At 41.5% G+C, this 18,642-nt stretch overlaps 1 protein-coding gene across 1 annotated transcript; it reads left to right on the top strand.

The window, feature by feature from the left end:
• Window positions 1-1,965: 1,965 nt before the first annotated feature.
• Window positions 1,966-16,713, top strand: slc1a5 (solute carrier family 1 member 5). Its single transcript, XM_080429481.1, has 8 exons — window positions 1,966-2,712; window positions 9,200-9,242; window positions 9,354-9,422; window positions 10,662-10,828; window positions 11,559-11,792; window positions 13,051-13,245; window positions 13,774-13,908; window positions 14,417-16,713. Exons 1-8 carry the CDS (start codon window positions 2,165-2,167, stop codon window positions 14,646-14,648), a joined length of 1,623 nt encoding a protein of 540 aa, XP_080285607.1. The 5' UTR covers window positions 1,966-2,164; the 3' UTR covers window positions 14,649-16,713.
• The last annotated feature ends 1,929 nt before the right edge of the window (window positions 16,714-18,642 follow it).

Genomic DNA, 18,642 nt, shown 5'->3' with positions numbered 1-18,642 from the left:
ATGCAGATTTGCCCGAAATGCCCCCTATAACCGCATATCTGTATAAATACCTCGAAAAAGTTAGTGACACCCACAGTCACGAAGCTAGAGGGAGCGCAAACAACAATCTGGTACCACCCACCCATAAAACAAACATGGGCAAATTCTCCTTCTACAGCACAGCCACCAAGGTATGGAATAGTCTAACCCCATCCCTCAAAAAATGCAGTTTGCTGGGCTCATTCAAAACAGCCCTAAAAACTAATCTTTCTGGAGGCCAAAAGAGGAGCTAGTACCAGTTTCCCTGTAGACAGACGACCCCCCCCCTTTTTTTTTGCATATATTCTTTATTTTTCAAGCTTTTTTTTGGTACATTGTGGTATTTTTCCTCTGAATTTTTATGTTGATTTTTGAACTGTTTGGTTGCTACTATATATGTCTATGAAATTAATTCAAGGACCCCAACGGAAACAAGTACGCAAGGACTTTTTTGGCTGACCTTTTAGACAAAAGTTTTACATTATTTTGCCTAATACAAATTTCAATCAATCAATCAATCAATCAATGCTACTGTCTAAGGCCTATATCTATATGTACTAATACAGTTTTGTCTTTTTGTACTGCTTTACAAAGGCAAAGAGTCAAAGAAAGTAGCTTTTGAAAGAGTATCATTTGGAAGAGTTAGAATGATGCTCTTTGTGTAAGTTTTTCTGGATAAGAGTAAATCCCTAAATTCTAAATTGTAGAACCCTCTCTCATTGTCTCACGGGTCTTTCAGATTTTCCATATTCCATCCTGATTGGCTAAGATTGACTTCCAATCTTTGCAGGAGTGCTCTGTTTTGAACAAAATGCCTCAAATAATAAACACAGCTTGCGGTTTCCGTGGAATTTCCTAGTGGGTTTCACATTCCCACTGGGCCAAGGAAGAAATGCCACTTGAACATTTTCAAATCAGCCTTATGGTGGCCCTGTAACAGGCTGATTTGTGTTTTTACCTATAACTGCACTGATCTGTGTAAAACTTTGTATGCGCACTGCCTAAAGGCCAAGGAATGCCTTTTATAGCGCCACCAGGTGGCTGACTTATGTAAAACAGATTTTTTAAATATTACTCATTCTGATTTTATCCAAATTTCACGCAAATCGGTATACATGATCTCTATAGTCATGTGATCAAGACAGATCAGTTCGATTTTTCATATTCCATCCCAATTGGCTAAGATTGACCGTTTTGAACAAAATGCAAATCATGAAAGCAGCGTCTGATTGCAGTGAAACTTTGCACACACATTCACACTATGTTGAGGAACAAATGCCACCCTTTAAACATTGCCCTTAAAGCGCCACCAGAGGCCGATTTTTGCTAAACTTTTTTTTTTACATTACTCCTACAACTTTTGTCCAAACATCACGCAAATCGGCGGAGACCTGTGCCCGGAGGGAGCCCATTTTCGAGATGTATGACATGATTGATTGATTGATTGATTGATGTAGTTTATTTAGTAAGACATGAGAATAGTACATGACAGTACATAACAGTACATGTAAGTAGGCTACAAATTCACAATACAAGGTCTACTAAACTGGAACTCTCATTAAGCACTAAGCTTGTTTAAGATGAGAACCCCATGCACACAAATCATGATGAAATGAGGAACGCTTCACAAATTTGCGTGTCATGGTGTGGTACTATGTTCAAATTCGATGTTATGTTATTTACCTCAGATTAACCCTATACTCACATCCGTTTGTCATCATGATAATGATCAATCAATATAAATCAATCAATGATGAATGATGATGATGATTGATTGATTCAATGATGATGAATCAATGATGACCACAAAATCTGCATTAAAGGACTGTGTAGGGTAGCCTACTACTCATAGAGGTAGTCACACACAGATGTCGAGTCCCTCCCCTTTCCTTTACGTCACCACAGGGGGTTGCCTTCAGTAGAGCGGCCCTCGCAGAGACAGATTAGTGTATGGGGGTGAAGCATAGAGGGCGCGGCAGTAGTATACGCACGCTTGTTCCGCGATACGAGAAGAGGTTCTTTACTAGTTAACTGGCCGTTGCCACCACATCATCCATCCATAACCGTAACATCCACATTACAACTGAAGTTTCCTCGACGCCGAGTTTTTGTTTCCCGTTTCTCTGGACACCAGGGCGCACGAATCATGGCCGAGAAGAAGATCGACATGGAGGAGGCGAAGGCGTCCAACGGCGACGCGCTCCTCGAGGAGCCAGCGGTGGCCAACGGTCTCAAGGACCATAAGGGCAGCAAAAAAGCCCAGCCGCTGTCCCAGCGGGTCCGGCGGATAGTGATGGCCAACCTGCTGGTCATCCTCACCGTGCTGGGGGTGATCATCGGGGTGTTCATCGGCCTCGGCGTGCGCAACATGGAGCTGAGCCGCACGCAGGTGATCTACGTGGGCTTCCCCGGGGAGCTGCTCATCCGCCTGCTGAAGATGATCATCATCCCGCTGGTGGTGTGCAGCCTGGTGTCCGGCGCGGCCAGCATCGACCCCAAAGCCCTGGGCAAGCTGGGCGGCTATGCCATGCTGTTCTTCCTGGTCACCACGCTGATCGCCTCGGCCATCGGCGTGGTGATGGCCCTGATCATCAACCCCGGGGTGGTCACAGGGGCCAAGCCCAAGGTGGCCGGGCTGGACGATGACATCCCCCAGGCCAAGGAGGTGGTGGACTCTTTCCTAGACCTGATCAGGTAACATTATCATCATTATTATTAAGTGAGTGAAATACACATGTGACCAGCTGGATGATAAACATGGAACAAAGACACCTACCTGCCCCCCCCCCCATCCTCCATCCTCTGAGACAATGATTAATGCAGAGTTTTAACACACGGCGACCCCCCCCCCCTCAACACAACATGAATGTCAAAGGGTTCAAGTGAAACTAGCGTGATAATGGTATAAAACGTGTATTTCTATGCGTTTTGCCCGAATAGATGCTTGATTGAACAAAATAAACATAAGACCCGCCACTAGATAGTTGAGACTTTTAGCAGTTTTAACAGTAGGACCCTATTTTATGTCTGTTTTTGTCTGTTTTAATCAAGTTGACAAAGGAAAAAGTTGTTATAATAATAAACTTTATTTGACATCTTTCATGACATCAAATGCAGCCCAAAATTCTTTACACAAAAAAGAAAGGAAAAAACCCCCACAATATCAAACTTTATCACGCTTTTACATAGCTACGTGTGTGTGTGTGTGTGTGTGTGTGTGTGTGTGCTTGCTGCAAGGACAGATCTTGGTTGCATCAGCTGAGCCATGTGTTCCGTCAAGGTTTTAATTCCTTCCGGATGACAGACAGGCTCCATTGGCATTGTGACGTCACACCATATTCTAGCAGACATGCCAGAGTCAGTCTATAAATAATTCAGTTTTATGTTCATATCTCTGTTCTGTTAGAGACCCATATGGTACTTTGAAGATACATACACGTGTACTAAGGAGTTCAGCGTGTGAGCTGCTGTGTCATAACAACAACTAGGCTACGTAGAGTAGAGACCTCTCAGTGCCTCTCTCTGGCTGGGACAGCCCACTGTTATGTCAAAAGCAGATGTCAAGGAGGCACATTCAGTCCATATTTTTGCTTAATAAATCAGCTTGAGCCAACATTGTAGTTTGGTATGATTTTTCTAGCTGATGAGTGACATATGCTGTGTAGAGAATGGCTAAGGCACAATATGTCTGTATTACATCTGTGCAAGCTTATTCAGTTGTAATAGTCTTCGGGTGTTGTAATAACAACAAACATGTTTGCATCAAACTGTTTTTTAAATGGCCCAAACAATGGTTTTATTGCCATTTCAAATTTCTGATGTCAGGAAACATCTATTAACCTCCCTGTCTACACTGGGAGACAGGCTACTCATTTCTCAACCACTCTTGGTGGGTGTTGTGCAGTTTCCAGTTGTCTTTTGTTTTGATCTAGACGGCATGTTACACTTAGATAACATGGCCACTGAAATTACCTGGAGGTAGCATTTCAAAGCCTGCACAAATCTCCCAAATAGAACTACGTATTAAAGCAGCTCTTTGTGTGAGTTTCTTGTGCAACAGCTCAGCCAGGCGCTATGTTGCCCAAAAAAAGCAATAACTGAATGGAAACATTCCACAGTGCAGATGTTCAGAGTAGCACTAGTTTTCTTCCATGTTGTGAAGGGCTCATGGGTGGAATAATGGTCTCAATACTGCCTAACCCTGATGAAGACCTAATGTGGGTCACAAGTTAACAAGTTGGTCATTTTAAATACACATTGCCATGTTGTAAAAATTTTGTTTTCCACAAACCACACTACTACTTGGGTCATTTGAAGGGGACTTTCATTTTACATTTCTGATTGAGAGCATACAGTATTTCCACCATGCAATGAGCGAAGATGGTACTGTTTTTGTGTTAATATAGTACTCAACTTCACCTTGTCTTACTTACAGGTGCAAACACACCATGGATATACTGTATGTTGTTTTGTTCTCGAACATTTGCCCAATGAGCCACAGATTGCCCTAGATATCCTTGGCTAGCCATTTGATTAGTTAATACGTGTAATGAGCCTATAGCCTACTCTTCTATCAGAAGATTTCTGGGGAAAGAAAAGCCTGTTCTGCTGCCAGATCTGAACATAAAGAGCCTGACCTGTGTTCCCTTCAGGTAGATTAGAAAGTAGCCTAGTGTAGATTTAGCAGCCTCCACACTGTAGCCATTGTTTTGTTTAGAATGTGCTGAGGGTCTCATTTACTCTTTTTTTCCCTAGCTCATTGGTGGAGCGGAGCCACATTAGTGGTTTAGTAACTCTACTCGTAACTTTGTATGGAACTTGGTATGGGTCATAATTGACACAACACAGACCATAAACGAACACAACTATTTCCCCCTAACTGAGATTCACCTATGTTGTAGTTATAGTGTGTTTTCACCCTAATCCACTACACCTGCCTTTTGTCCATATACATTGAGCATTCCTCACGGTTAATTTTTTAACATAGCTTGTGTAGGCCTTGTATGAGTCAAAGTAATACGTCCTTCTGTCTGTAGTGTCCATCCGTCCACCATTTAGTCCCAGGCAACATTCTGTATCTCAAAAACTACTGACTGGATTGCCAATGCCATGGAATTTATTATGCACCTTCATGATCGCCAGTTGATGACCCCTATTGATTTTGGTGACTCACTCAATGGCCTTTCCTGGAGACTAAATCTCAATTTGCACAAATTTTATTCCCAGGCAAGATATCTTAAACTACTTGATGGATTGCCATGGAATTGGCTGTGTACTACCTAGCATCAGCATGTAGGTCCTACATGGTCCCCAGAGGATGAACCATAGTGATTTAGGTGATCCATCAGCCTTTCTCTAGATTAGGCCAAAACTTCCAATTGCACACAAGATATCTCTAAATCGAATGGACTGATTGACACTTGAAAAACTAGGTGTCTGACCATCTAGTAGTTTAAACTGCCAGATGTAGAGCAGTCATGCTGCAAGGGTAATGGGGCAAAAAACTAGACAGATTAACATGACATAATGATTCATCCTTAATGTTTAATACTTGATATTGTTTACTTTTTTGCAAGTAAGATGCATTTCAAACAAGAAGTATTTGACCCAAAATCGACACCACCCATTAGGCAAGGCATGGTTGTGAGTTTTGGTTGATAAAGATTATCTGTTCTGACAGACACTTTGAAGGAATAGTCTAGAAACCTAGTTAAGAAATGGTGAGAAAGGTACTGCCCTCAAACCCCCCAGCAAGACAGGTTAATGTGTAATGATACCGTCCAGAGTTTTTTTTAAAGACTAGACTTGGGTCTGTATTGTTTGGAGGACCTCAGCTAGCCGTGCTCTGATGTTTTAGTGTCTTTTGGCTCTCATGACCTCAGTGCTTTGAGCTGGATGCCCGTGGTGAAGCTTGCTATTCTAAAACCGAATTATTAGTCATTTTGGGACCGTGCAGACCCACTGCCACCTGCGTATCAAGACACACACACACACACACACACACACACACACACACACACACACACACACACACACACACACACACACACACACACACACACACACACACACACACACACACACACACACACACACACACACACACACACACACACACACACACACACACACACACACACACACAGAGATACTGTCCCCGTCTAATTGGGTGGTGTTGAGCCTCGTGTGTCTTGTGAGCTCTCAATCAGTGTTTAATACGTTTTGGCAACAAAGACCGGAGGGGTTTTTGACCATGGAGCTGTGTGTATCACAGTGGAAACTAAGGGCCTTCTCAGTAAGCGTAAACACACTCTCCATTTTTCCTTTAACTACATACCCACGATGCACAGCAGCACACAGCGTAATGACTTAACTATACACACACACAAAAACATAACCTAACCTCTTACACGTTCCAGCGTACCTTTATCTTATCTGTGGCACTTAATCTTCGTGAGAATGAATGCTCTCTCCTCAACACGTGGCATGTATGTGGTTGTGTCACTTTATAAAGAAGGATGTAGAACTTTGGAGCCCCGCCCACAAGTCCTTGTTTAGTTTTCATATCTCCCATCGCCTGCCTTCTGCTTGTTCTTCCACAGGGATCCATGCTGTTTACACTGCAAACTTGGGGATTGTTGAACAAGCAATACTTCCTAGATAAAAGTCACATTGACAGCAAATGTCAATGTATGTGAGTTAACACAATGCAGATGTACCCAAATGTGTCATTTGACAGATGCTTTAACCCATTAAATCCGGGAAAGCATCTGTGTCATTTTAGTAGTTGATATACAATAGTGTCACAATCATTTTAACCATGTTTTATACTTTGGCTATTCAGAAATGGCAGATATACAAGGTCATAGCATGTCATTTCATGCCACGCTATAGCTGAGATCTGCTCTTTTAGAAAAATCGTGAACATTTGTGCAAATATGTATTTTTTTAACAGAACATTTTTAACTCAAATCTTTGCTTCTGGGGTCCCTGAAACAAAATAATATCATTATAATACAAAACACCTTTTTTCTTCAAACAACTGTTATGTGTAAGTGTTAACCATGTAAGTATAGGTTTTGTTGCATCATTCATGCCCAAGCCATCTTTCTCCTTCCATTATATCAATGTTATGTAAGGGACATAATCACAGGCACAGTGTGAATAGAGACTGAGGAAGTTGAATAATGTAACACGAATTGTGTTCGTGTAAGATCTGTTGCGTCTTATTTCTTTATTTCACCAGTGTTTTGGTCTCACAAACCTTGTGACAATGCGTGTATGTGATATGTCAACGCACTTGACTGCAGGTTGATCCAGTTCGACCAGTGTAAGGGCAGCTGCCCCCCCCCCCTCCCAACACTCATAGAAAGAATGAAATGAAATAGCCTATTCATTAACAGAGTGCAGTAGCAAGGTTAGAAACCAGAGAAGCTCCGCCCTTGGCCCAGTCAAACAAAAGCGTGATTAATAGATAATCATTTAGCCTATTGTATTAACACATTAAAAAGCTTATCAACAGAGCTTACTTAGCAAGTTCACACTTTTAGATGTGATGTGTGCATGGGATAGATGTGCTATGCATGTCCTAAAACCAGTGTTATCAGGAGTAGGGGAAAATGTGGGACCCTCGCTGTCAACAAAACAACCTGGTCTTGCCGTAGTATTGAATGAGTTCAGTTCAGCAAGAGAGAAAGGAATGAGAAAAAATATGCAGGCATGAAAATTGGCACTTCTCCTATGATGACAGGTGGGTGCTCGGTAGCGGGTTGGCGTCTATACTGTAGTGTACAGTCAGTGTGCACGTGCCTGGGGAGGTGTGACACGATTACAGGATGGATGTCGTCAAAGAAATTGGCATTAAACACTCAAACCTTCAGAGACCCATTATAAACAACACTCCCATGATACCCATCTCATGCCTTGTCACATTGTGAAGGATTGTGACAGTATGTGTACAGGGTGTTGTCACAGCAGCCTTTTCAATGCATTCCTCAACCATTCCATTTAATAGACCAAATGGCCATTATTCCCATTAAAGTATTAGTCAAACTTGAAAAAAATAAAATAAAATAAAATCAAGTGTTTCCACATAGGCACAATGTTCTTAGTGTATTAAAGGTAGCTCAGCGTTAATGAGGGAACGCTTGGCATAGGCAATGCTTCCAGAAGAGGTAGAGTGAATCTATTTGTATAGTTTGTTTTTCAGTGAGTGGTATACACAGTCGCTGAATGTTCCTGTTAAACACTGTGGATGTGTTTATTTGTGTTTTTCAGTGGTATAGCTATAGCATACTGCCACTGAATGTTCCTGGAAAACGCCATGGATGTTTTTTATTTTGGGGTGACATCAGATATGCCAGGTAGTCGTGACTCAGCATAACAGGGACGTGGAATGGGTGGAGACACACATTGACATACTTAGACACTGTGCACTTGCACACCAGAATGTTTAAGCAGCCCTAGGTCTCAGAGTGAGAGTAAAAGTATAATGTTTTATAATTTACCATTTTTGTAAACCTCTTAAAGGATACACTGTACATGACTATTTTTGCTAGTTAAAGGGGTGATATTTATGAAGACATTTGAAAATAGTTATTTTATCACAAATAAAGCAAATGTATACTATGAATGCATGGAGTGGCTTATGGAAATCATTTTGATTATAGACAAGAGTATGCACGAACATCCAAATATCTGGGCAGGTAGCCAGGTACTGAACAGAATGTAGGTAGTCCATAAGAGAAACTGGACTGTAGCCCAATTTGGACATTTCTGGCACACGGGCACTTAAAATCCATTGAATCCATCATTACTAGAAACCTATTGTACTGGTAGGGTGAGGATGGGGGTACGTCGAGTTCATTGAGTTCTTGAGGCTTTTGACGTGAGCCAGGAACTGTACTTGACTGTGTGTACGTGTGTAATTCTTAAGTAAACACCTCAGCAGCAGTCTGTCTAGTAATCGGGGTCTCTATGGGTAGGAGGCAGGTCTTTAGGGATGTTAATCCAAGTCAGTACTATATCGAGGTCAAACCAAGAGAGGATTAATAGTAAAATTCTCTCAGTTATTTCCACATGATAAACCTTGTGATTCAGATCTCGTGAACCACCGCTGATGCCCAAAGTCCAGCACATGAAGGGTTCAGAAACTGAATATACCTCTTATTTTTTCCTGCAGAAACCTCTTTCCCTCCAACCTGGTGTCTGCTGCCTTCCAGTCGGTAAGTTGTCTCTGGTGACGTGACAATTTCATATTGTATATCTGACATTTGACAAATAATTTAAGTAGATTTGACAACGCTAAACTTTCAGTCCTTTGTTTTGTTTGGTAGTATGCCACGAGTTACAAGCTGATTACCAGGAATGGCACAAATGGACAGCCCAACGTCACTGTTGAGAAGGTAAACGAGAATGAATACTGTGAGCTATTTAACAGACATACAAAAGGCCATGACATTTCGGTATCACAATATCCCACCACCGTAAAGGCCCTGGTTCACGACCTGTGAGCTGATTGTGTTTGCTCCATTGCTGGGCCAAACCGGAGGTCCTGCATTGGAACAAACACAATTGGTAGTGTTTGAGGAGGAGGCTGACAGGACATTGTGTCTTTGACGCTGCATTAGAGACTCTTACTGGTTGGTCGGTTCACCTGTTGGATAGGGAAGGGAACTGGGAACAATTGAAGATGCCGTGAACCTCCATGTGTGTTAACGCTGCTCTGTTGAAAAGATGTGGCTGGTGACGCCATGTGGATCGGCGGAGGCATGTGGTTGTCTCCAAACTCTCAGACCAACAGTGGTAGTTGGTAGTGACAGGGATCCTAGTACACGTGGGGGAATTGGCAATGACTAAAATTGGGAAGAAAAGTAGTGCAAGTGATTTTTTGGGGTGGTGGCCAATTTCAGCCAATCAGGAGAGAGTACCCAATTTTCAGCTTCAGTTTTATAGTGTTCCAGTTCCAACTTTGTCTGCTCGTGTTATCACTTCCAATTTCACCCGTTTATCTTGTGTCCTGTATAAGTTCTCTCTCCTGATTGGATGAAATTGGTATCCCGACCTGAAAATGGCATTGGAGCAGGGAGAGCCCTGATACTGAATAAACACTCTATTGCTATCAGAATATAGAGATAATTAACATTCATTTTAACAAAACAAAAAATAAAAGATAAGGGAAAAAACCTAAATACCCATAGCTTGCGGGCTGTAACCATGACGACGATAGATCCCATAGCCCAAACTCCGAATCTCCGGTGTTTACATAATGGTCAATGCCCGTGTGCAAATTCAGATCAATTGCTCCAGCCACTGAGGAGAACCAAGCAAGACAGACTGTGTGTGTGTGTGTGTGTGTGTGTGTGTGTGTGTGTGTGTGTGTGTGTGTGTGTGTGTGTGTGTGTGTGTGTGTGTGTGTGTGTGTGTGTGTGTGTGTGTGTGTGTGTGTGTGTGTGTGTGTGTGTGTGTGTGTGTGTGTGTGTGTGTGTGTGTGTGACTGACTGACTGACTTTCCTAAAATTATATAGGAAGATATTGTACAGTATATTACTCAACATAATGACAGATTATGACAGAGCCAATATATTGTTATATTGGCATGCTTTTGTCTGATTGTCTGTAACTGAATATGTTTATGTGTCCAGGTGCCCTTTGGATATGACCAAGACGGCATGAACATTCTGGGTCTGGTGGTGTTTGCCATTGTGTTTGGTGTGGCTTTGAGGAAACTTGGAGAGGAAGGAGAGATCCTCATCAAGTTCTTCAACTCATTCAATGAAGCCACCATGATACTGGTGTCTTGGATCATGTGGTAAGCCCCGTGCCGTTCCATCTTCTACTGGACGTACTGTATATGGTATACAGTCACATTTGCAATGAATAATTGTAAAACATATATGGACTGTTTAATCGGACAAATATTGAGTCCTTATACAAAAAACTCTACTCAAGTACTCTAATCTGCACTCAGTTTATTATGACTTTATAATTTTTTTAGCACGTGCTGAAAAGGATTTAATTTACTGAGTGAAGACTACTGTTGTTTATTTCAGCGCTGTTTGTGGGTTTTATACTGACATTGTAATGCTGTTCCTTTAAGTCTTAAAGCCACTATTGGCAAAGTTTGTTGCTGATTTCAATGAAAAGCACTGTGGAAAAACACTGTACAAGACTTTAAAGTTGCTAGTTGTAGGTCTAAAATTACTGTATTACTCTAAATACAACCGTTGAGACAGATTTAACTGGCTTTTAATTATACAATGACTTTAAGGTAACGTTGACAAAAATGTTCAGTTACATTCTGTAATGTGTGTACAAAACATGAACCAATGTAATGCATTTAAAAAAAGCAATTTTGAGAAAAAGCCTCAAGGTTTTTGTTAACTATTTCCAATGTTGACAGTGACATGTAGTGACACTGGTATGATCCTTTTCAATAGGATAATAATGAATAAGCCTTACCATTGACGCATAATAATTATACATTGCACTCCCCTTAATTCTCTTTCTTCCTATGTCCTGTTCTCTCTGTCTCTTCCCAGGTATGCCCCTCTGGGTATTATGTTCCTTGTAGCGGGTAAAATTGTTGAGATGGAGGATGTTGCCACGCTGTTTTCCAGTCTGGGAAAATACATAGCCTGCTGTATCATTGGCCATGCCATTCATGGCATCTTGGTGCTGCCCGCGATCTACTTCATCATCACCAGGAAGAACCCCTATTCCTTCTTGTGGGGGATATTCACTGCTCTGGCAACTGCCTTTGGTACCTGCTCTAGGTAACTTTCCTCTCATCTACACTGTTGTTGTCTCCAGACAAACCACACGTGTTTGTGCTTTATCTCTACTATGGCTGGGCAACATTGGAATATTTTCTATACCTGGGATTCGATACCCATGTATTGAATATTTATATAATCTATACCAGGGGGCGCTTTTGTGTTGCAGAGCTTTTCATTCAAACCTTTATTTATGCTCGAGGTGTTCTGAGGCTACGCTCATTATCTGTGTCGATGAGTTTATGTAATCACAAACAACGGTAAACAACAATAAGACAGACAGGAGGACATAAAAACAGTAAAAATACTAAATGGACTAAAGACAGTTATAGATGGATACACACTGGTGTACCTCCCAATTGGAAACATTTTTTTTTTAGGAAGTACTGTACCTTTTTGTTTACCTCCCTCCAAATATACATCTGGGTTCCAAGCAGGTATTGTGCCTATGCTACTGCACTAGCGACTCCTACTGGTTGGTGGGGGCATCTGTTTGGCAAGGAGTGGAACTGGCAGGATGTTGTTTCCCCACACATGTTACGCCCTCCTGATGAAACTGGTTAAATAAGAAGGTTTAGAGTGCTGGGCTGGCTATTATTCTCTTATTGTAAATAAAAAGGTTGTCTACACACCCTCCCCAGTACAACAGTGAGGATTGCCAGCGACAGGGATCGTATAGTGTAGTAGTGCACTGTTCAAGGGTAATTGGCAGAACGACAGAAATTGAGGATGGAAAGTAAAATATGTAAATTTAGATTAGCCAGCAGTTAAATCCGGAAATCCGTACTGAATAATCAGTCTGCTCAGTGCTCACCCTAGCTATACTTTTCTAACAGCTGTCAAGTGCCGAAGTTCGGCTCTGTGCATAATTGTAGTCGCAGGTTTTCAGAAGGTGGCATACCCGTTTGCTATTCCAGTTCATTTCCCCATAGCTTTGTTTGATTGGCTCAGCAGCAGATTTGAACCAGAAGCACACCTTCTGAGATCTGGGACTACAGTTATGCACACAGTCTATTGACACACACAGAATGCTGTGATGTTCGATAACCCAGACCTACTATCCACACACACACATACACGCACACGCGCACACACACACACACACACACACACACACACACACACACACACACACACACACACACACACACACACACACACACACACACACACACACACACACACACACACACACACACACACACACACACACTGCCTCTGTCATTCATCTGCTTAACGTCTTTGTTTTTCTCTGTAGCTCTGCCACCCTGCCCCTGATGATGAAGTGTGTGGAGGAGAAGAACGGGGTGTCCAAACACATCAGCCGTTTCATCCTGCCCATTGGTGCTACAGTCAACATGGACGGAGCCGCGCTCTTTCAGTGTGTGGCTGCTGTGTTCATCGCCCAGCTCAATGACATCCCTCTCAACTTCATCCAAATTTTCACCATACTGTACGTACACACACACGCACGCATGTACAGGGCAGTGAGATTGAAACACCACCTCAAACACAAACTTGAGTCGCAGCCACAGACTCCATCAGAATTCAGACTTCAGAATTAACAGTGTTAAGATAAGACAAAGCTTTATTGATCCCCGCGTGGAGGTTTTTGTTGTAGCAGTAACAGCTGCTGTTGAAGTCGTAGCAGCAGCAGCTGCTGTTGAAGTCGTAGCAAAACAGCTGCTGTTGAAGTCATAGCAGCAACAGCAGTAAGCATGAAAGACAGGATGGTGCATCTGCACTGTTTTCTGAGCGATATACAAGCTATCACCAGTGAATATATGCATGAATATACATCTATGGTCAATGGATATACGTATGGATATACGGACAGACTATCACAAGTGAATATGAGACTGATATAACGATTCACTTGTGTACTGGCTGAATCCATTTCATACACTTTGACTCCATACTGAACATGCATGTTCGTTAGCATTGTTTTGACGTTGCGACTATGTCCCTCTCCTTTTGTCAGAGTGACGGCCACAGCCTCCAGTGTGGGAGCGGCGGGGATCCCTGCAGGGGGTGTATTGACTCTCGCTATAATCCTGGAAGCAGTAGGACTGCCCACCCATGATATCTCTCTCATTTTGGCTGTCGACTGGCTCGTGTGAGTATTTAATATCTCCTTTTTCCTGTAAATGTTGTAGGGTTGCAACTATCGATTTATTTTCTTAGCAATTATTCTATCTATTACTTTTTCAATTAATTGAATAATCCAAAAGCACGTTTATTTAATATAAAATATATTTATAAATGATATCAACAAATCAATTAACCACTGTTGGAGGTGCGACAGGCCCAAGGCCTAGAAGGAAGACCATACCTCTGTATGAAATAAAGCATTATTTTATATTGCGTCACAAAACGGTGTTGTGCAAAAATATTGAAAATAGCTTATTTACAAACTCACAGCGCAGCTTGCAGATTTTCACTATTTAAAAAAAGGGGGATCAATTATTAATCAATCATTTTATTAGATTATCTTTGTAATAATATATTAAATGGATTAGTTTGATTAACTGTTGCACCCCTAAAAGGTTGTGATGCTCAGACACAAACCAGCCACTCAACATGAGTAATGAATCTGGAGTCATCCTCTGTCTGTTCCTCCACAGTGACCGTACCTGCACTGTGCTCAACGTGGAAGGCGACGCTTTCGGAGCCGGCATTCTGCAGCATTTTGTGGACAAAAGCGCCGCCAAAGCCGCAGAAGGGACGGAGCTGAGTGAGGTGAGGCTGGAAGACACCCCTGCGTCGGCCGCGCTCGAAGACTCGCCGCTCATTCAGAAAAAACGGGCAGAGGGGGACGCCTCGGCTCACCGCGATGACAGAGAATCCAACATGTAAGAAAGACAATGACTTTGCGGATGAACCCACCACCAACGCATTCTTGACCCTGCCACTTTGAAACCTTAGTTCTCTCTCTCGCTTCAATCTGCCCTGAAGAAAAGTGAGAGGCGTCTCTGATCTGGAAACATTAGTCTTCATATTTGGCATTTTATTGTTTCAGATTATTTTTATTTTTATTTCACAACCAACCTCTTTCCTCCTTTCTTGAAGGCTGTGATCAGTCTGTTACTCCATGTATGCCATGTTATTGCTAATGAACTACAATGCCTCTCTGAGAGTGGGTGAAGGTGATGAAGCACTCACATACTCACAATTTATTTTATATCTTGCGACACACCAAATGAAGTTCAAATCTATTGGAAGTTGAACAAAGGACCTGTTTTTTTCTCAAGGGCTGAAGATGTAAACCAAACCCATCCATGCAAAGTGACCTCAGTACTGTGACAGGCATTGTGTTGCTGAAAGACTGTCCCGTGTCTGTTTTTCAACCTTCTGAGACCAAAACTCACACAGACCCAGCAAGTAGGAAGTAGATCATTAAGCTGTTACCACACCTTTGTTTGTAAGATATTTTCCATGGAAACCAGCGCCCTTCTTTTTTCCAACCTGCTGTTGTTGCCCTACGTAAGTCCCAGACACACAGTGTTAGGGTATCCTGCGGTAATATGGAATCTTGACGACATCGTCAGCAACAGCATTTAAAGAACTCTGCCACAGTGTGTGTTACGTTTAAATCCCCTGGATATAATTGTCTCAACGATCGCAAATATCTCTTCAGCAGAAGCAGATAGTCGCTTGTTGACCAAGAAGGACTTCAGTGTTTTTTAGTAAAGTCTGATTAGCAGAATGAATTCTATTCAAAAGTGCAACTAATTAAAAGCTAGGTTTATGTGGCCCAACAAAGTTCTGGGTTGACAATGTTTCGTGTATGATGTCAGGTCAAATTTGGAGAATTTTTAACGGTTTCAGAAATTGGGTTACCGCCCAACTCTAATATGTACATATGCAATTTTTAGCAAACAATATTCCCTCCACTACAAGGCTACCTCTATTGTCACAGTAGTGACAGTAGCTTGGGGACATAGGTCAGGTTGTGACTGTTGGGCTCTCAACAGCTGGAGGACTTTTAAGGCTAATTTTGCTTCAGTGAAAATGTTTCTTTGACATTTCACTGCAAGATGATTTTGCCAAAGCGTAAACATCCTTAGAGGTGAAAGGGTGAGAATGTCATGAATTCAGAGGTAAATATGAAAAGCCAGCTTTACCAGTTTTTTGGGGAATTCATTATTTGTAGTAATTTGATAATAATTTTATATTTATTTCTGTAATGAAACTATCCAAAACAAATAAGACAGTGAGTTGTTTGGAGTATACCAGACCTCTCTGTACATCATTTTATTGCTTTGTCTCAAATGATTGTCACTAACACAATTTTTGTTTTATTTCTTTTGGACCTTTTTAAAAATGTTTTAAAATAATATTTTTGTGATATGTCATGTTTTAGCCATTGCTTGGGGATAACTTTTTTCTGTTGAGATTTTGACTTTTTGCTCATGTGTCGGTATATGTGGTGTGTATGGATGGTACTGTATGCTTCTGTTCACAGACTTCTCTTGAAGTCTGTTTAGAGACTTGTTTGTGAGAACTTGGGAGAAATTGTTCATCTGTCAAATATCTGATAAATCACCAAAATCAAATAGACTAAGCACTATCACACATTACAAAATATGATGCTCTCTTGAAAGTCTAGTTTTTCATTTATTCAACCCATATAATGGGACATTGTTAAAAGTATGAATGGAGGCACATTGATTGTTTATTTTAAAATGATCGACTAGCTAATCGGAGATCTGACATCCCTTACTATTTACTCCATATTAATGGGGATGAAATGACAGAAACTTCTGCTCTGTTTCAGGTGTATAAGCTGGTGCAATCAATTCAAGCAAACAATGCTTGCATCGATTGCATCTGTCCCTGAAGTTCATCTTTTACAACTCTTATTCTGGCTAGACTGAATGTACTCTCCTTTAAGTTCAGAAAATAAAAAGTCATTTTTGTATTTGCTGCTCTGTGACTGTTTATTACAAACTCTTGCTTCATGGAAGCATAGATGAACCAATAATTACGTTGGTGAATGATAATGATTATTGCTTGTAAATAGTACGTATCTGTATACACAACAATTAGGACATGACACATTTTGATTTAACCAGGCTCTAAGGGTACAATGACCATTGTACCAGTTGTACCAGGTGCAGCACCCATTATCATAGCACTTGGAGGTCAGTCTATGATGTCAGTACCATGAAATCATATTGATGACATCAGGGATCTCCATATAGGGGCATAAAAGGGACACAGAAAGACAGATAACAGAAATGTGTGGCTTTATAGACATTTCTGGACAACCGCCAATCCGACTAGCGTCTCACCAGGCACATCCCTCTCTCTGCGGTCTTTGGCAATACACGTGCCAAGTTTAAAGTCAATCGGTCAGACGGTTCCCGACATATGTGGGGGACAGACACACACCCACACACAGAGATTTTGTGCATTTATAGGCAGATGAACATACCATTTGCTCTCCAAGAGGCTAGCCATTTATGAGAGGGTCTGGGTCCAGAGCTAATCTCGCAAACCGCTGAACCCATTGACACCAAACTTTTTATGCACATTGTTAGTAGGCCACAGAAACACTCTGTCTCATTTTCATTCCCATTTTATAATGGAAGTCAATGGCGCAATGATTAGGCTCAAATTTTGCACAAATGTGGAGTCATACATAGTGATATGTCATAGATGACTGACATCATTGATGACATGTCACATGAAGTCTGAGATCCACATTGGAGCCACGCCGTTCCCATCTGGATCCACATGATTGGATTTTTTTAAACCACTAAAACCGTATAAACAGGATCCTCAGGGCTCTATACCTGGTCTGCTCCTATTTTCCCTCTACACCAAATTTTTGACATCTAAAGTTTGCAGGATTGGCCCGTTTAATTACGCAAATCATGAACGCAGCGTCCGATAGTGGTGAAACTTTGCACTCACATTCGCACTACGTTGAGGAACAAATGCCACCCTTTTATCATTACCCTATTATTATAGCGCCACTAGGAGGCAGATTTTTGCAAAACATTTTTTTCATATTACTCCTACAAATTTGGTCCAAACATCACGCAAATCGGTACACATTATCTCTATAGTCAAGTGATGGAGACTGATCCGTCTGATTTTTCATCCTGATTGGCAAATTCCCAACATTGCTGGCCCACAATAACCTACCAGACCTGGCGGAGATCTGTGCTCCGAGGAGCCCTTTTTCTAGTTGTTTCTAAGTTCTATCTTAATTATAGACTTAAGCTCTGAAAGAAAATGAGTTACACCCAGTTACGCCTGATTTATACTTTGTTGTACGATGGTGTATAAATTAAGCATTAGTCTTTGATATGGTTCCATGTGATTTGTGGCATGTCTGCGTCATGGTAGGTTGATGCACTTGAGTCATGTTGGTGACATGTCTGTCATCGTTGTGTCATATCGAGTTACTGACTGCGACTCTTCCCATCCAAATATAACTTCTCACTTCACCTCCCTAATGGTGCAGGCTTTTATGGTAGATAATTTCCACCACTGAATAAAAATATAGAAGCCTGAATTGAGTTCTCACAATTCCGAGTTCATAGCTGAGCACAGAGCATTAATTTGTCAAACTGACTTTATATCACTGAATTCTGAGATTTAAGAGTACATGGCGGTTTACTATCAGAGCCCATTCCTGCCACTGAAGAGATAAAAAGGCCTGAATTGTGAGTTTTCTTGGCTTGCAACTTTATATTGTTTTCTTCTAACTTTATATCAGAATCCCAACAAATGTGATCTCAAAGGTGATATAAAGTTGCAACTGTGAAGGAAATTCACAATTCAGGCCTTTTTATTTTTATTCAGCGGTGAAAATGGTCTTCCATAAGTTTAGGGTCAA

The sequence above is a fragment of the Gymnoscopelus braueri genome, assembly GCF_963280865.1.
Source record: "Gymnoscopelus braueri genome assembly, chromosome: 5".
NCBI lineage: Eukaryota > Metazoa > Chordata > Actinopteri > Myctophiformes > Myctophidae > Gymnoscopelus > Gymnoscopelus braueri.
Note: the sequence above shows the minus strand (reverse complement) of the source record. Positions and strands in the feature narration are given on the sequence as shown.

Coding starts and splice junctions, on each gene's coding strand:
- slc1a5 (XM_080429481.1), top strand. CDS start 2,165: ATGGCCGAGAAGAAGATCGACATGGAGGAGGCGAAGGCGTCCAACGGC. Junction 9,423..10,661: donor CCAACGTCACTGTTGAGAAG/GTAAACGAGAAT, acceptor TTATGTGTCCAG/GTGCCCTTTGGATATGACCA. Junction 13,246..13,773: donor ATCCAAATTTTCACCATACT/GTACGTACACAC, acceptor TCCTTTTGTCAG/AGTGACGGCCACAGCCTCCA.